The sequence below is a fragment of the Athene noctua genome, chromosome 32, assembly GCF_965140245.1.
Source record: "Athene noctua chromosome 32, bAthNoc1.hap1.1, whole genome shotgun sequence".
Classification (NCBI taxonomy): Eukaryota; Metazoa; Chordata; class Aves; order Strigiformes; family Strigidae; genus Athene; species Athene noctua.
This window is the reverse complement of record NC_134068.1, coordinates 1,525,070-1,539,430: the sequence shown is the minus strand read 5'-3', so window position 1 is coordinate 1,539,430 and position 14,361 is coordinate 1,525,070. Positions and strand designations below refer to the sequence as shown.

Here is a 14,361-nt window from a genome sequence, read left to right as displayed (position 1 = left end):
AATGGGGGGGCTGGAGGGGGAAATGGGGGGGCTGGGGGGGAAATGGGGGGGCTGGAGGGGGAATGGGGGGGTGGGGAGGGAAATGGGGGGGCTGGGGGGGGGAATGGGGGGCTGGAGGGGAAATGGGGGGGCTGGGGGGGAAATGGGGGGCTGGAGGGGGAATGGGGGGGGGGGGGGGAAATGGGGGGGCTGGGGGGGAAATGGGGGGGCTGGAGGGGGAATGGGGGGCTGGGGAGGGAATGGGGGGGCTGGGGGGGAATGGGGGGGCTGGAGGGGAGCTGGGGGGGAAATGGGGGGGCTGGGGGGGAATGGGGGGGCTGGAGGGGAGCTGGGGGGGGAAATGGGGGGGCTGGGGGGGGAATGGGGGGGCTGGAGGGGAGCTGGGGGGGGAAATGGGGGGCTGGGGGGGAATGGGGGGCTGGAGGGGGAATGGAGGGGCTGGAGGGGGGCTGGGGGGGGGAACGGGGGGGCTGGGGGGGGGAACGGGGGGGCTGGGGGGGAAATGGGGGGGCTGGGGGGGTAAATGGGGGCTGGGGGGGAAATGGGGGCTGGAGGGGTGGGTGAAATGGGCTGGGGGAAGAAGGGGGCAAAATGGGGGGCCTGGGGGAGAAAGGGGGGGCTGAGGGGGATTGGGGGGGTGAAAGATGGGGGCTGAGAGGGGGGTGAGGGGGGAAAGGGGGGGGTTAGGGGCAAAATAGGGGGGCAAGGGGGTGAAATGGGGGGCTGGGGGGGAATGGGGGGGCTGGGGGGGGAATTGGCCCCCCAATGTGTGTGTGTCCCCAACACGTGTTCCCCCCATTGTGCCCCCCAACGCGTCCCTCTGATGCGCGTGTGTGTCCCCCCCCCAACGTGTGTGTCCCCCCCCAACGTGTGTCCCCCCCCACCGTGTCCCCCCAGGCCCTGGAGCGGGCGGGGCGCCCCTCGCCCCCGGGGGCCCCCGACTCCGAGGGGGAGGAGAACGTGGGCTGGAGCAGCGTCAACCTGGCCGAGGAGCGGCAGCACCAGGACGTGAGCACCCCGAAACCCCCCGGGGCACCCCGAAAACTGCAGGGACACCCCAAACCCCCCCGCGGGCCCCCAAAAAATTGCAGGGGCACCCTGAAACCCCCCGCGGGCACCCCAAAACCCCCCGCGGGCACCCCAGAAACCCCGGAGGCACCTAAAACCCCCTGGGGCACCCCGAAAACTGCAGGGGCACCCCAAAACCCCCAGCGGGCCCCCAAAAAATGCAGGGGCACCCCAAAACCCCCCGTGGCACCCCAGAAACCCGGAGGCACCTAAAACCCCCCGGGCCCCCAAAAACTGCAGGGGCACCTAAAACCCCCCAGGGCACCCCCAAAAACTGCAGGGGCACCCCAAAATCCCCTCACGGGCAACCCCAGAAACCCTGGAGGCACCCCAAAACCCCCCGGGACACCCAGAAACCCCCCGGGGCACCCCAAAAACTGCAGGGGCACCCCAAAACCCCCCTGTGGGCACCCAAAAAACTCCGGGGTTGCCCCCAAAACCTCCAAGGGTGCCCCAAAATTTCCAGGGGGTGCCCCAAAAATCACGGGAGCACCCTAGAATCGGGAATCCCGAATCTGGGGGCACCCCAAAACCAGGGGAATCCTGAACCCGAGGGCACCCCAAAAAACGGGGGAGTCGTGAAACTGGGGCACCCTAAAAAACAGGGGGATCTTGAAACTGGGGCACCCCAAAACCAAGATGGATCCTGATACTGGGGGAACCCCAAAAATGGGGGAGTCCTGAAACTGGGAGAACGCCAGAAAAAGGGCACCCCAAAAACCGGGGGAACCCCAGAGAAGGGACGGAGAGCACCCCAAAAAGCAGAGCACTTCTGAAAATGGGGGCGTGGGGGTGCCCCTAAATTTAGGGACACCCCAAAAGGGATCACCCTGAAATTGGGGGACACCCTAAAGCTGGGACACCCCGAAAGGTGGTCACCCCAAAACCAGGGACTTGTGAAAACAGGAAGACCCCCGAAATTGGGGGCACCCTAAAACGAGGACACCCCAAAACCGGGGCCCCCCCAGAATTAGATACACCCTAAAAGAGAGGACATCCCAAAAAGGGGGGGGGGCCCAGACGTGCTGCTCTGAGTTGGGAGGTTTGGGGGGGCATCCTGGGGGGGTTTGGGGGTGCTGGAGGGGTCCCTTAAAGTGGGGGGGTCGTCTCTGAACCCCCTTTTTGCCTCTGCCCCCCCAGTTCTCGGCCTCTTCCACCACCATCCTCGACGAGGAGCCGATCGTTAACCGGGGCCTGGCCGCTGCCCTGCTGCTCTGCCAGAACAAAGGTGGGGTGCCCCCCCCGCGGATTTGGGGGGGCCATGGGGACACCCCCCCGCCCCCTAGGGTGACTTAGGGTCCTTATAGAATAATTTAAGGTCCCTACAGGGGGTTTAGGGTCACTTTGGGGTGATTTAGGGTCCCATTTTTGGAGGGGGGGGGGGGTGTGCTGTGTGTTTCCTGGGGGTTTGGGGAGTTGGTGAGTGCCCCCCCCCCCCGCCCCGAGGGGGGTTTTTGGGGGTCCCCCGGGGTGATTTGGGGTCTCTATAGAGTGAGGGGTCCCTATGGAAGGAGCCAGGGGGACTTGGAGGGGTCTGTGGGGTGATTTGGGGGCCCTATAGGGGCGTATGGGGTGAGTTGGGGGCTCTGTAGACCCATCCAGGGTGCTCGCGGGGGCTCTGTGGGGTGCTCTGGGGAATCTATGGGGCGCTTTGGGAGCTCTATAGGGTGCTCTGGGGAATCTATGGGGTGACTTAGGAGCTCTATAGGGTGCTCTGGAGAATCTATGGGGTGACTTAGGAGCTCTATAGGGTGCTCTGGGGAATCTATGGGGTGCTTTGGGAGCTCTATAGGGTGCTCTGGGGAATCTATGGGGTGACTTAGGAGCTCTATAGGGTGCTCTGGGGAATCTATGGGGTGACTTAGGAGCTCTATAGGGTGCTCTGGGGAATCTATGGGGCGCTTTAGGAGCTCTATAGGGCGCTCTGGGGAATCTATGGGGTGACTTAGGAGCTCTATAGGGTGCTCTGGAGAATCTATGGGGTGACTTAGGAGCTCTATAGGGTGCTCTGGGGAATCTATGGGGTGCTTTAGGAGCTCTATAGGGTGCTCTGGGGAATCTATGGGGTGACTTAGGAGCTCTATAGGGTGCTCTGGGGAATCTATGGGGCGCTTTAGGAGCTCTATAGGGCGCTCTGGGGAATCTATGGGGTGACTTAGGAGCTCTATAGGGTGCTCTGGGGAATCTATGGGGCGCTTTAGGAGCTCTATAGGGCGCTCTGGGGAATCTATGGGGTGACTTAGGAGCTCTATAGGGTGCTCTGGAGAATCTATGGGGTGACTTAGGAGCTCTATAGGGTGCTCTGGGGAATCTATGGGGTGCTTTAGGAGCTCTATAGGGTGCTCTGGGGAATCTATGGGGTGACTTAGGAGCTCTATAGGGTGCTCTGGAGAATCTATGGGGTGACTTAGGAGCTCTATAGGGTGCTCTGGGGAATCTATGGGGTGACTTAGGAGCTCTATAGGGCGCTCTGGGGAATCTATGGGGTGACTTAGGAGCTCTATAGGGTGCTCTGGGGAATCTGTGGGGTGACTTAGGAGCTCTATAGGGTGCTCTGGAGAATCTATGGGGTGACTTAGGAGCTCTATAGGGTGCTCTGGGGAATCTATGGGGTGACTTAGGAGCTCTATAGGGTGCTCTGGGGAATCTATGGGGCGCTTTAGGAGCTCTATAGGGTACTCTGGGGAATCTATGGGGCGCTTTAGGAGCTCTATAGGGTGCTCTGGGGAATCTATGGGGCGCTTTAGGAGCTCTATAGGGTGCTCTGGGGAATCTATGGGGCGCTTTAGGAGCTCTATAGGGTGCTCTGGGCGCTCTGCCCCCACGGGGGCTCCCCCTGACCCCTTTCCCGCCCCCCCAGGGCTGCTGGAGACGACGGTGCAGAAGGTGGCTCGGGTGAAAGCCCCCAACAAGTCCCTGCCCTCGGCCGTCTACTGCATCGAGGACAAGATGTGGGTGACGTCACCCCCCCCGTGTCACCCTGGGTCACCCCCCCGTGTCACCCTGGGTCACCCCCACATCACCCCCCAGTGCTCAGCCCGGCTGCTGCGAGGAGCAACAAGCGCTGCTGTACCACGATCCCCGTGTCACCCTGTGCCCCCTGGTGTCACCCTGTGCCCCCTGGTGTCACCCCATGGCCCCTGGTGTCACCCCGTGCCCCCTGGTGTCACCCCATGTCACCCTGTCACCCCACATCACCCCGACATCACCCCCCGCCCCCAGTGCTAAGCCCAGCTGCCGTGAGGCACAACAGCCGTGCCGTGATCCCCGTGTCCCCCGACGCCCCCCGATGTCCCCCCCAGTGTCACCCTGTCCCCCCCCAGGGCCATCGATGACAAGTACAGCCGGCGCGAGGAGTACCGGGGCTTCACGCAGGACTTCAAGGAGAAGGAGGGCTACCGCCCCGACGTCAAGATCGAGTATGTGGACGAGACCGGCCGCAAGCTGACGCCCAAAGAGGTGGGGGGACGCCGCTGCGGGGCAGGGGGGGGGGTCACTCGTGTCCTTTGACCCCCCCCCCGGTGTCCCCTGACCTCTCCCCGCGGCGGTGTCCCCTCCCCGGCGCAGGCGTTCCGGCAGCTCTCGCACCGCTTCCACGGCAAGGGCTCGGGGAAGATGAAGACGGAGCGGAGGATGAAGAAGTTGGACGAGGAAGCGGTGAGAGGCTTTTCGAGGGGGGGGGGGGGTGTGTGTAGGAAGTTTTTGGGGTCCCCCCTGGGCCCTTTGTGGGTCTTCAGCCCAATTTCAGGGTCCCTTGGGCTTCATTATGGGTCTTCAGTCCAGTTTTGGGGTCCCCCAGCCCCACTGTGGGTCTTCAGGCCGATTTTGGGGATCCCCCCAGCTCCATTTTCACCCCAATTTTGGGGATCCCCCAGGCCCCGTTGTGGGTCTTCACCCCAATTTTGGGGATCCCCGAAGTCCCGTTGTGGGTCTTCACCCCAATTTTGGGGATCCCCCAGGTCCCGTTGTGGGTCTTCACCCCAGTTTTGGGGTCCCCCAGGCCCCGTTGTGGGTCTTCAGCCCAATTTTGGGGATCCCCCAGGTCCCGTTGTGGGTCTTCACCCCAATTTTGGGGATCCCCCAGGTCCCGTTGTGGGTCTTCACCCCAATTTTGGGGATCCCTCAGGCCCCGTTGTGGGTCTTCAGCCCAGTTTTGGGGACCCCCAGGCCCCGTTGTGGGTCTTCACCCCAGTTTTGGGGTCCCCCAGGCCCCGTTGTGGGTCTTCAGCCCAGTTTTGGGGATCCCCCAGGCCCCGTTGTGGGTCTTCACCCCAATTTTGGGGATCCCCCAGGTCCCGCTGTGGGTCTTCAGCCCAGTTTTGGGGATCCCCCAGCCCCACTGTGGGTCTTTGGGCCAATTTTGGGGATCCCCCCAGCTCCATTTTCACCCCAATTTTGGGGATCCCCCAGGCCCCGTTGTGGGTCTTCACCCCAATTTTGGGGATCCCCCAGGTCCCGTTGTGGGTCTTCAGCCCAATTTTGGGGATTCCCCAGGCCCCGTTGTGGGTCTTCACCCCAATTTTGGGGATCCCCCAGGTCCCGTTGTGGGTCTTCAGCCCAGTTTGGGGGATCCCCCAGGCCCCGTTGTGGGTCTTCACCCCAATTTCGGGGATCCCCGAGGTCCCGTTGTGGGTCTTCAGCCCAATTTTGGGGATCCCCCAGGTCCCGCTGTGGGTCTTCACCCCAATTTTGGGGATCCCCCAGGCCCCGTTGTGGGTCTTCAGCCCAATTTTGGGGTTTCCCTTTGGCCCAATTTTGGGCCTTCACCCCATTTCGGCGCCCCTGAAGCCCAATTTTGGGGTCTCCTTGGACTAATTGTGGGGCCTTCACCCCATTTGGGAGCCCCTGAACCCCAATTTTGGGGCTCCCCAGATCCCTTTGACCCCCCCCCCCTTGTTTCTTGGGGTCCCTCACTTCCCCTGACACAGACAGAACCGCAAACACTTATTTTGGGGTACCCTCACTCTCCCTTTGGAAGGGATCCCCCCCACTTTAGGTCCCTCCTCCCTCCATTTGCACCCCACTTAGATTTCGGGGTGCCCCCTCCCTCCGAGGGGTCCCCCCAAACCCCCCCCTCCCACTTCCTTTTATGCAGTTGTGCAGGGGGGGGGGGGTGTAGTTTTTGGGGTGTGACATCTCCGTTATTTTGGGGTCCTGCCCTCTTTCTGGGGGGTTCCCCATTTTGGGGGAGGTCCCCCCGTTATTTTTGGGGGGGTCTCACCCCCCTTTTTTTCGTGCCGTGGCAGCTGCTGAAGAAGATGAGCTCCAGTGACACCCCCCTGGGGACGGTGGCGCTGCTGCAGGAGAAGCAGAAGGCCCAGAAGACGCCCTACATCGTCCTCAGCGGCAGCGGGAAGAGCATGAACGCGTGCGTGCTACTGGGAGCACTGGGAGGCACTGGGAGGGGGTGGGGGGTGAGCGGAGGGGGAACTGGGAATGCTGGGAAGGGATTGGGAGGGCTGGGGAGGGAGTGGGGGGCGAACTGGGAGGGATTGGAGGTGCACTGGGGTGTTACTGGGAGCACTGGGAGGCACTGGGAGGGGTGGGGGGTGAGCGGAGGGGGAACTGGGAATGCTGGGAAGGGATTGGGAGGGCTGGGGAGGGAGTGGGGGGCGAACTGGGAGGGATTGGAGGTGCACTGGGGTGTTACTGGGAGCACTGGGAGGCACTGGGAGGGGTGGGGGGTGAGCGGAGGGGGACTGGGAATGCTGGGGAGGGAGTGTGGGGCGAACTGGGAGGGATTGGAGGTGCACTGGGGTGTTACTGGGAGCACTGGGAGGCACTGGGAGGGGTTGGGGGGTGAGCGGACGGGGAACTGGGAATGCTGGGAAGGGATTGGGAGGGCTGGGGAGGGAGTGGGGGGCGAACTGGGAGGGATTGGAGGTGCACTGGGGTGTTACTGGGAGCACTGGGAGGGGTGGGGGGTGAGCGGAGGGGGACTGGGAATGCTGGGGAGGGAGTGGGGGGCGAACTGGGAGGGATTGGAGGTGCACTGGGGTGTTACTGGGAGCACTGGGAGGGGTGGGGGGTGAGCGGAGGGGGACTGGGAATGCTGGGGAGGGAGTGGGGGGCGAACTGGGAGGGATTGGAGGTGCACTGGGGTGTTACTGGGAGCACTGGGAGGCACTGGGAGGGGGTGGGGGGTGAGCGGAGGGGGACTGGGAATGCTGGGGAGGGAGTGGGGGGCGAACTGGGAGGGATTGGAGGTGCACTGGGGTGTTACTGGGAGCACTGGGAGGGGTGGAGGGAGAACTGAGGGGGACTGGGAATGACTGGGAAGCATACTGGGGGGGGACTGGGAGTGCTTGAAGGTGCACTGGGCAGTTCTGGGGGGTACTGGGAGCGGGAACTGGGAGCACTGGGATGCTGACCCCGCCCCTTTCCCCCCAGGAACACCATCACCAAGTGAACCGGCGCTGGGGGGACAGCCCCCCCCCCCCCCCCCCCGTGTCCCCCCCCGGTGTCCCCACGGGGACAATAAAGCCCTCGGGGACGGCACCGCCAGTGTCACCGCCTGTGTCACCGGGGGGGGGGGGGGGACACGGCACGAAGCCACCCCAGTCCCCCCCCCCTGTCCCCAGTGCCACCAACAGCCCTTTATTGGGGGAGCGACCCCCGTCCCCACGCCCAGGGACACCCCTCACTGGGCGGGGCACAGAGTGTCCCCACTGCCACCGTCCCCGCTGTCCCGGGGGGGCGTGGCCGTGTCCCCCGTGTCCTTGGTGTCCCCCATGTCCTTGGTGTCCCCCATGTCCTTGGTGTCCCCCGTGGTGGCCTTGCCCGTGTCGTCCTCGTTGTCACCCGCGTCGTCCTCGCTGTCACCCGTGTCCCCGCTGTCGCTCGTGGCGTCCTCGCTGTCACCCGTGTCCTCGCTGTCACCCGTGTCCCCGCCGGTCCCCACCCGGTTGGTGTTGACGAAGAGCTCCCCGTCCCCCGGGGAGGGGTGGCCGCTGTGGGGACATGGCGGGTGGGGGGGTGTGTGTCAGTGACACGCGTGGTGACACGTGTCAGCGTGGGGGACACAGTGACACGTGAAGGGGGACAGCGGGAGGTCACGCAGTGATGGGGGAACATGGGGAGGTCGGTGACACACGGTGTGGGGATGTGACACGTGTGGGGGGACGGTGGTCACGCAGTGACGTGTGTGTGGGGACACGGAGGTGACGGTGACACGTGTCAGTGTGACAACATGGGTGGCGTGTGTGTGGGGACAAGGGGAGGTCGGTGACATGTGTCAGTGCAAGGATAGTGGTCACGCAGTGACATGCGTGTGGGAGGTCACAGTGACACGTGGGGACACCACGGGAAAATCAGTGACACGTGTGTCACAGTGACACGTGGGAAGGTTGGTGACACACGTGTCAGTCTTGGTGACACACCTGTTGGTATGGGGACACAGAGGTGACACGTGTCAGTCACGCAGTGACGTGTCAGTGTAGGGACACGGGTCACACGGTGACACGTGTGGGGACGCAGATGTCACAGTGACACGTCTGTGGCGACATGGGAAAGTCAGTGACGTGTGTGGGTCACGGGGAGGTGACAGTGACGTGTCAGTGTGGGGACACGGGAAGGTCGATGGCACACGTGTGTCAGGGTCTCGGTGACACGTGTGTTGGTGTGGGGACACGGGGAGATGACACGTGTCGGACTTGGGCAGCATCATGTCTGTGGGGACACGGGTGACAGTGACACGTGTGTGGGGACATGAGGTGACAATGACACGTGTCCACGTGAGGACACAGGTCACACAGACGTCAGTGTCGGGACACAGGTAACACGGTGACGTGTGTGGGGACACGGGGAGGTGACAGTGACACGTGTCAGCATGGGGACACGGGAAGGTCGGTGACGTGTGTCATGGTCTCAGTGACACGTGTGGGGACAGGGGGAGGTGACGGTGACAGTGACACGTGTCAGCACAAGGACATGGGATACAGGGTGACACGCGTGTGGGGCCAAGGGGAGGTCACACAGTGACGTGTGGGTGTGGGGACACAGGAAGGTCGGTGACACGTGTGTCAGGATCACGCAGTGACACGTGTCAGGGTCACGCAGTGATGTGTCGGTATGGGGACACGGGTCACGCAGTGACATGTATGAGTCATGCAGTGGCATGTGGGGACACCAGGAGGTCACATGGTGACGTGTGTCAGTGCAGGGACACAGGAAGGTCGGTGACACGTGTCATGGCTCATGTGATGATGTGCATGTGGGGGACACAGGGAGGTGACAGTGACACGTGTCTGTGAAGACACAGATCACAGAGTGACACGTGTGGGGGGACACAGAGGTCTGAGTGACACGTGTCAGTGCAGGAACATGGGAGGGTCGGTGACAACACATGTCAGGGTCTGTGACACGCATGTAGGGAAACAGGGAGATTGGTGACACCCATGTCAGGGTCTGTTACACGTGTGTGAGGACACGGGGAGGTCAGTGACGTGTGGGGACATGGGGAGGTTGGTGACACACATGTTAGGGTCTGACATGCGTGTGAGGACACGGGGAGGTGACAGTGACACGTGTGGGGACGGGGAGGTTGGTGACACACGTGTTAGTCTGACACGTGTGAGGACACAGGGAGGTCAGTGACACATGTGGGGACATGGGGAGGTTGGTGACACACGTGTCAGGGTCTGTGACACACGTGTAAGGACATGGGGAGGTCAGTGACACGTGTTGGGACGAGGAGGTTGGTGACACACGTGTCAGGGTCTGTGACACACGTGTGTGAGGACACGGGGAGGTCAGTGACACGTGTTGGGACGGGGAGGTTGGTGACACACGTGTCAGGGTCTGACACGCGTGTGAGGACACGGGGAGGTCAGTGACACGTGTTGGGACGGGGAGGTTGGTGACACGTGTCAGGGTCTGTGACACACGTGTGTGAGGACACGGGGAGGTGACAGTGACACGTGTCAGTGCGAGGACACGGATCACACGCGTGTGGGAGGTCGCAGTGACACGTGGGGACACGCGTGTGGGCGCAGGGGTGATGGGGTCAGTGTCCCCTCCCCACCCCCTTAAACCCCCCCAATTAACAACAGCCACGTGACCCCCCTAATTAACATCTCCAGGTTACTGTTCCTGCCATTAATCCCCCAATTAACACCCCCAATTAACCCCAACCATGTTACCCCCTTAATTAACACCCCCAGGTTATTGCTGCCCCATTAATCCCCCCAATTAACACCCCCAATTAACAGCAGCCATGTTACCCCCCTAATTAACACCCCCCAATCATTGCCTCCCCATTAATCCCCCCAATTAACACCCCCAATTAACAACAGCCCTGTTACCCCCCTAATTAACACCCCCCAATCATTGTCTCCCCATTAATCCCCCCAATTAACACCCCCAATTAACAACAGCCCTGTTACCCCCCTAATTAACACCCCCCAATCATTGTCTCCCCATTAATCCCCCCAATTAACACCCCCAATTAACAACAGTCCTGTTACCCCCCTAATTAACACCCCCCAATCATTGTCTCCCCATTAATACCCCCAATTAACACCCCCAATTAACAGCAGCCATGTTACCCCCCTAATTAACACCCCCCAATCATTGTCTCCCCATTAATCCCCCCAATTAACACCCCCAATTAACAACAGTCCTGTTACCCCCCTAATTAACACCCCCAGGTTATTGCCCCCCCCCATTAATTCCCCCCCCAATTAACAGCAGATACATTACACCCCTAATTAACACCCCCAAATTATTGTCCCCCCAATTAACCCCCCTAGGTTATTGCCTTCCCCTTAATACTCCCCCAATTAACGGTCCTAATTAACACCCCTAATTAACATCACCCCCATTCCCCCCCTAATTAACACCCCTAATTACTGCTCCCCCTTAATACCCCTTGTTTCCCCCCAATTACCCCCCGCTTGTTCTTGCCCCCATCACCCCTAATTAATTCCCCCTTATTACCTCATTAACACACCCTCGCTCCCCCCGCTAATCACCCTCACTAATTACCCCCTCGTTAACACCCCGTTTTATTGCCCCCCCCAACACTTACCCCCTGAACACCCCATTTTGCCCCCCCCAAATTATTGCACCACCCTATTAGTCGCCCACCTCCTCACTCAATTACCACCCCCCTAATTAATTAACCCCCCAAATTAATTACCCCCCCCCCCCAAACATGACTCACCCCTCCCTGGGGCTCGACCTCTCCAGGGGGGCGAAGGCCTCAGGCCTGCGGGGAACAGGGCGAGGGGTCACAGCTGGAAACTGGGAGGGACTGGGAGGAACTGGGAGGGGGTTGCTGCCCCCCAGGGGGGTTATTTGCCCCCCCCGGGGGTTATCTGCCCCCCCCGGGGGTTTGGGGGGGGGTCAGGCCCTACCAGAGGCCCTGGCGCTGCAGGAAGCGGATGTGGGGGGGCAGGAGGACGAGCGACATCTCGGCCTTGACCTTGGCCCCCTCCTCGATGGGGTCCACCAGCAGGAAGTCACCTGGGGAGGGGGGTCAGGGGTCACTGGGGGGTCAGAGGTCATGTGGGGGGGGGTCAGGGGTCAGCAGGGAGGGGTTAGGGGGTCACTGGGGTGTCAGGGGTTGTGGGGGGGGTCATATGGTCACTGGGGAGGGCAGGGGTCGTGTGGGGGTCAGCGGGGGGGTTAGGGGGTCAGGGGTTGTGGGGGGGGTCAGAGGTCATGTGGGGGGTCAGGGGGTCACTGGGGTGTCAGGGGTCGTGGGGGGGTCATATGGTCACTGGGGAGGGCAGGGGTCGTGTGGGGGTCAGCGGGGGGTTAGGGGGTCATGTGGGGGGGTCACTGGGGAGGTTACATGGGAGTCAGGGGTCAGCGGGGGGGTTAGGGGGTCACTGGGGTGTCACGGGTCATGTGGGGGGGTCACCTGGTCACTGGGGGGGCAGGGATCATGTGTGTGTCACATGAGGGCTCAGGGGTCAGCGGGGGGGTTAGGGGGTCAGTGGGGGGTCAGGGGTCAGCAGGGGGGGATAGGGGGTCACTGCGGCATCGGGGGTCATGTGGGGGGGTCACATGGTCACTGGGGGGGCAGAGGTCATGTGTGGGTCACATGGGGGCTCAGGGGGTCACTGGGGGGTCAGGGGTCGTGTGGGGTCTCATGTGGGGGTCAGGGGTCAGCGGGGGGGTTATGGGGTTGCAGGAGGGTCAGGGGTCACTGGGGAGGTTACATGGGAGGGTCAGAGGTCAGCGGGGGGGTCAGGGATCGTGGGGGTTCAAGGGTCAGTGGGGGGGTCAGGGGTCATGTAGGGGGGAGAGGAGTGATGGGGGGGGTCACATGGGGGGTCAGGGGGTCACTGAGTGGGTTAGGGGTCATGTGGGGGGGTCACATTTGGGTTCAAGGGTCCCTGAAGGGTTTTGGGGTGTCCCCTGGGGGGAACAAGGGGTCACCCAGGGCAGGGGGGGGCCACAGGCCTGGGGACACGGTGCCGGGGAGGTGACAGTGTCGGGGACAGGGTGGGGCTATGGGGACAGGGTGACAAGGGGGGGTCAAAGGGTGAGAAGGGGGGGCAGAGGATGACAAGGCGGGGGACAGGGTGACAAACGGCTACAGGGTGAGGTGACAAGAGGTGGCACAGGGTGACAAGGTGGGGGTCACAGGGTGACAAAGTTGGGGGTGGGGTGACAAGAGAGGGTCCACGGGGTGACAAGGGGCTACAGCGTGACGGGGGGGGACAAAGCTGGGGCCAGGCTGATGCCGAGGCCGCAGTGATGTCACTGGGGGGTGGCCGATGGCCCCGGGGAGAGGTGACACCACCACCCCCCGCCATCCCCAGAGCCAGGGGGTGGGGGTGGCTGGGTGACAAGGTGTCAGGGTGACAAGGTGAGAGGGTGACACAGTGACAAGATAACAGGGTAATGTAGTGACAAGTTGTCAGGGTAACAAGGTGAGATGGTGGCAGAGTGACAAGGTGTCAGGGTGACAAGGTGAGAGGGTGGCAGGGTGATAAGGTGTCAGGGTGACACAGTGACAAATTGTCAGGGTGACGAGGTGAGAGGGTGACAGAGTGACAAGGTGTCAGGGTGGCAGAGTGACAAGGTGTCAGGGTGACAAGGTGTCAGGGTGATGAGGTGAGAGGGTGACAGAGTGACAAGGTGTCAGGGTGTCAGAGTGACAAGGTGTCAGAGTGACAAGGTGAGAGGGTGTCAGGGTGACAAGGTGTCAGGGTGACCAGGTGAGAGGGTGTCAGGGTGACACAGTGACAAGGTGAGAGGGTGGCAGAGTGACAAGGTAAGAGGGTGGCAGAGTGACAAGGTGTCAGGGTGACACAGTGACAAGGTGTCAGGGTGACCAGGTGACAGTGTCACCTCTCTTGATCCAGATGTGGCGGCGGAAGCGGGGGGGCATGCTGGCCAGGAACCGCGTCCCCTCGGCCGTCTCCACCTCGTGCAGGTTGTTCCCTGGTGTCCCCAACACCTGGGGGGGGACACACGGGGGTGTCACCATTGTCTGTCCCCCCCCGGTGTGTCCCCTCCCCCCAGTCTGTGTCTCTTTGTCCCCTCAGACAAGGACAGGGGGTCCCCCTGTGCCCCCCCCCCACCAGGGCAGGGGCTGAGTTGTCCCCCCTCGTGTCCTGTCCCCCCCCTTCCTACACCCCCCCATGTGTCCCCAAAACCCCCTCCCATGTCCCCACATCCCCCCCCCGTGTCCCCAGGGCTCTGTCCCCCTCCTCCAGTGTCCCCAAACTCCCCCCCATGTCCCCTCGTGTCCCCCCCATGTCCCCACCCCGTGTCCCCAGAGCTCTGTCCCTCCCTATGTCCCCACCCCCCACCCCGTGTCCCCAGGCTTTGTCCCCCCCATGTCTCTGTCCCCCCCCGCCGTGTCCCCAGGGCTCTGTGTCATCCCCTCCCTGTCCCCACGCCCCTCCGTCTCTGTCCCCCCCCGTGTCCCCAAGCTCTGTCCCCCCCCCGTGTCCCCCCCGTGTCCCCCCCGTGTCCCCCCCGTGTCCCCAAGCTCCGCCCCCCCGGGGCCGCACCCGCACGATCCGCTGCCGCGGGGCCGGCAGCACGCGCTCCTCCAGCAGCTCCCGCACCACGTGCTTCCGCTTGGTGGCGCGCGACATCCTGGGGCTGCGGCGACAACCGGGGAGGGGGGGGGGGGGGGATGAGGGACCCGGGAGACCGAGACCGGACCCGCCCCCCCCCCCCGCCGTGGGGACCCGGGCGCGCGGCCGCCGCTCACCTCGCTCCGGTACTTCCGGGTGCGCGCGACGTCACTTCCGGGCACCGGCGGCAGCGTCCGCGCGTCTCTATGGTGGTGCCGGAAAGGGCGGGGCTAGGCGGAGGGGCGGGGTTTCC

General features: G+C 62.9%; 2 protein-coding genes across 2 annotated transcripts; one reads left to right on the top strand and one right to left on the bottom strand.

Moving 5' to 3' along the window:
- The first annotated feature begins 644 nt into the window (after positions 1-644).
- Positions 645-7,565, top strand: LOC141972329 (U4/U6.U5 tri-snRNP-associated protein 1-like). The gene is made up of 8 exons (XM_074930207.1): positions 645-662; positions 898-1,008; positions 2,209-2,296; positions 3,929-4,019; positions 4,392-4,527; positions 4,636-4,725; positions 6,315-6,436; positions 7,459-7,565. Exons 1-8 carry the CDS (start codon positions 645-647, stop codon positions 7,475-7,477), a joined length of 675 nt encoding a protein of 224 aa, XP_074786308.1. The 3' UTR covers positions 7,478-7,565.
- Positions 7,566-7,629: 64 nt separating this feature from the next.
- On the bottom strand, positions 7,630-14,301 carry EIF1AD (eukaryotic translation initiation factor 1A domain containing). The gene is made up of 6 exons (XM_074930262.1): positions 14,246-14,301; positions 14,040-14,133; positions 13,372-13,480; positions 11,424-11,532; positions 11,231-11,275; positions 7,630-8,018 (listed from the first exon to the last, which is right to left on the bottom strand). The coding sequence occupies exons 2-6, from the start codon at positions 14,124-14,126 to the stop codon at positions 7,709-7,711; spliced, it is 660 nt and encodes a 219-aa protein (XP_074786363.1). The 5' UTR covers positions 14,127-14,133; positions 14,246-14,301; the 3' UTR covers positions 7,630-7,708.
- Between the last annotated feature and the right edge of the window lie 60 nt (positions 14,302-14,361).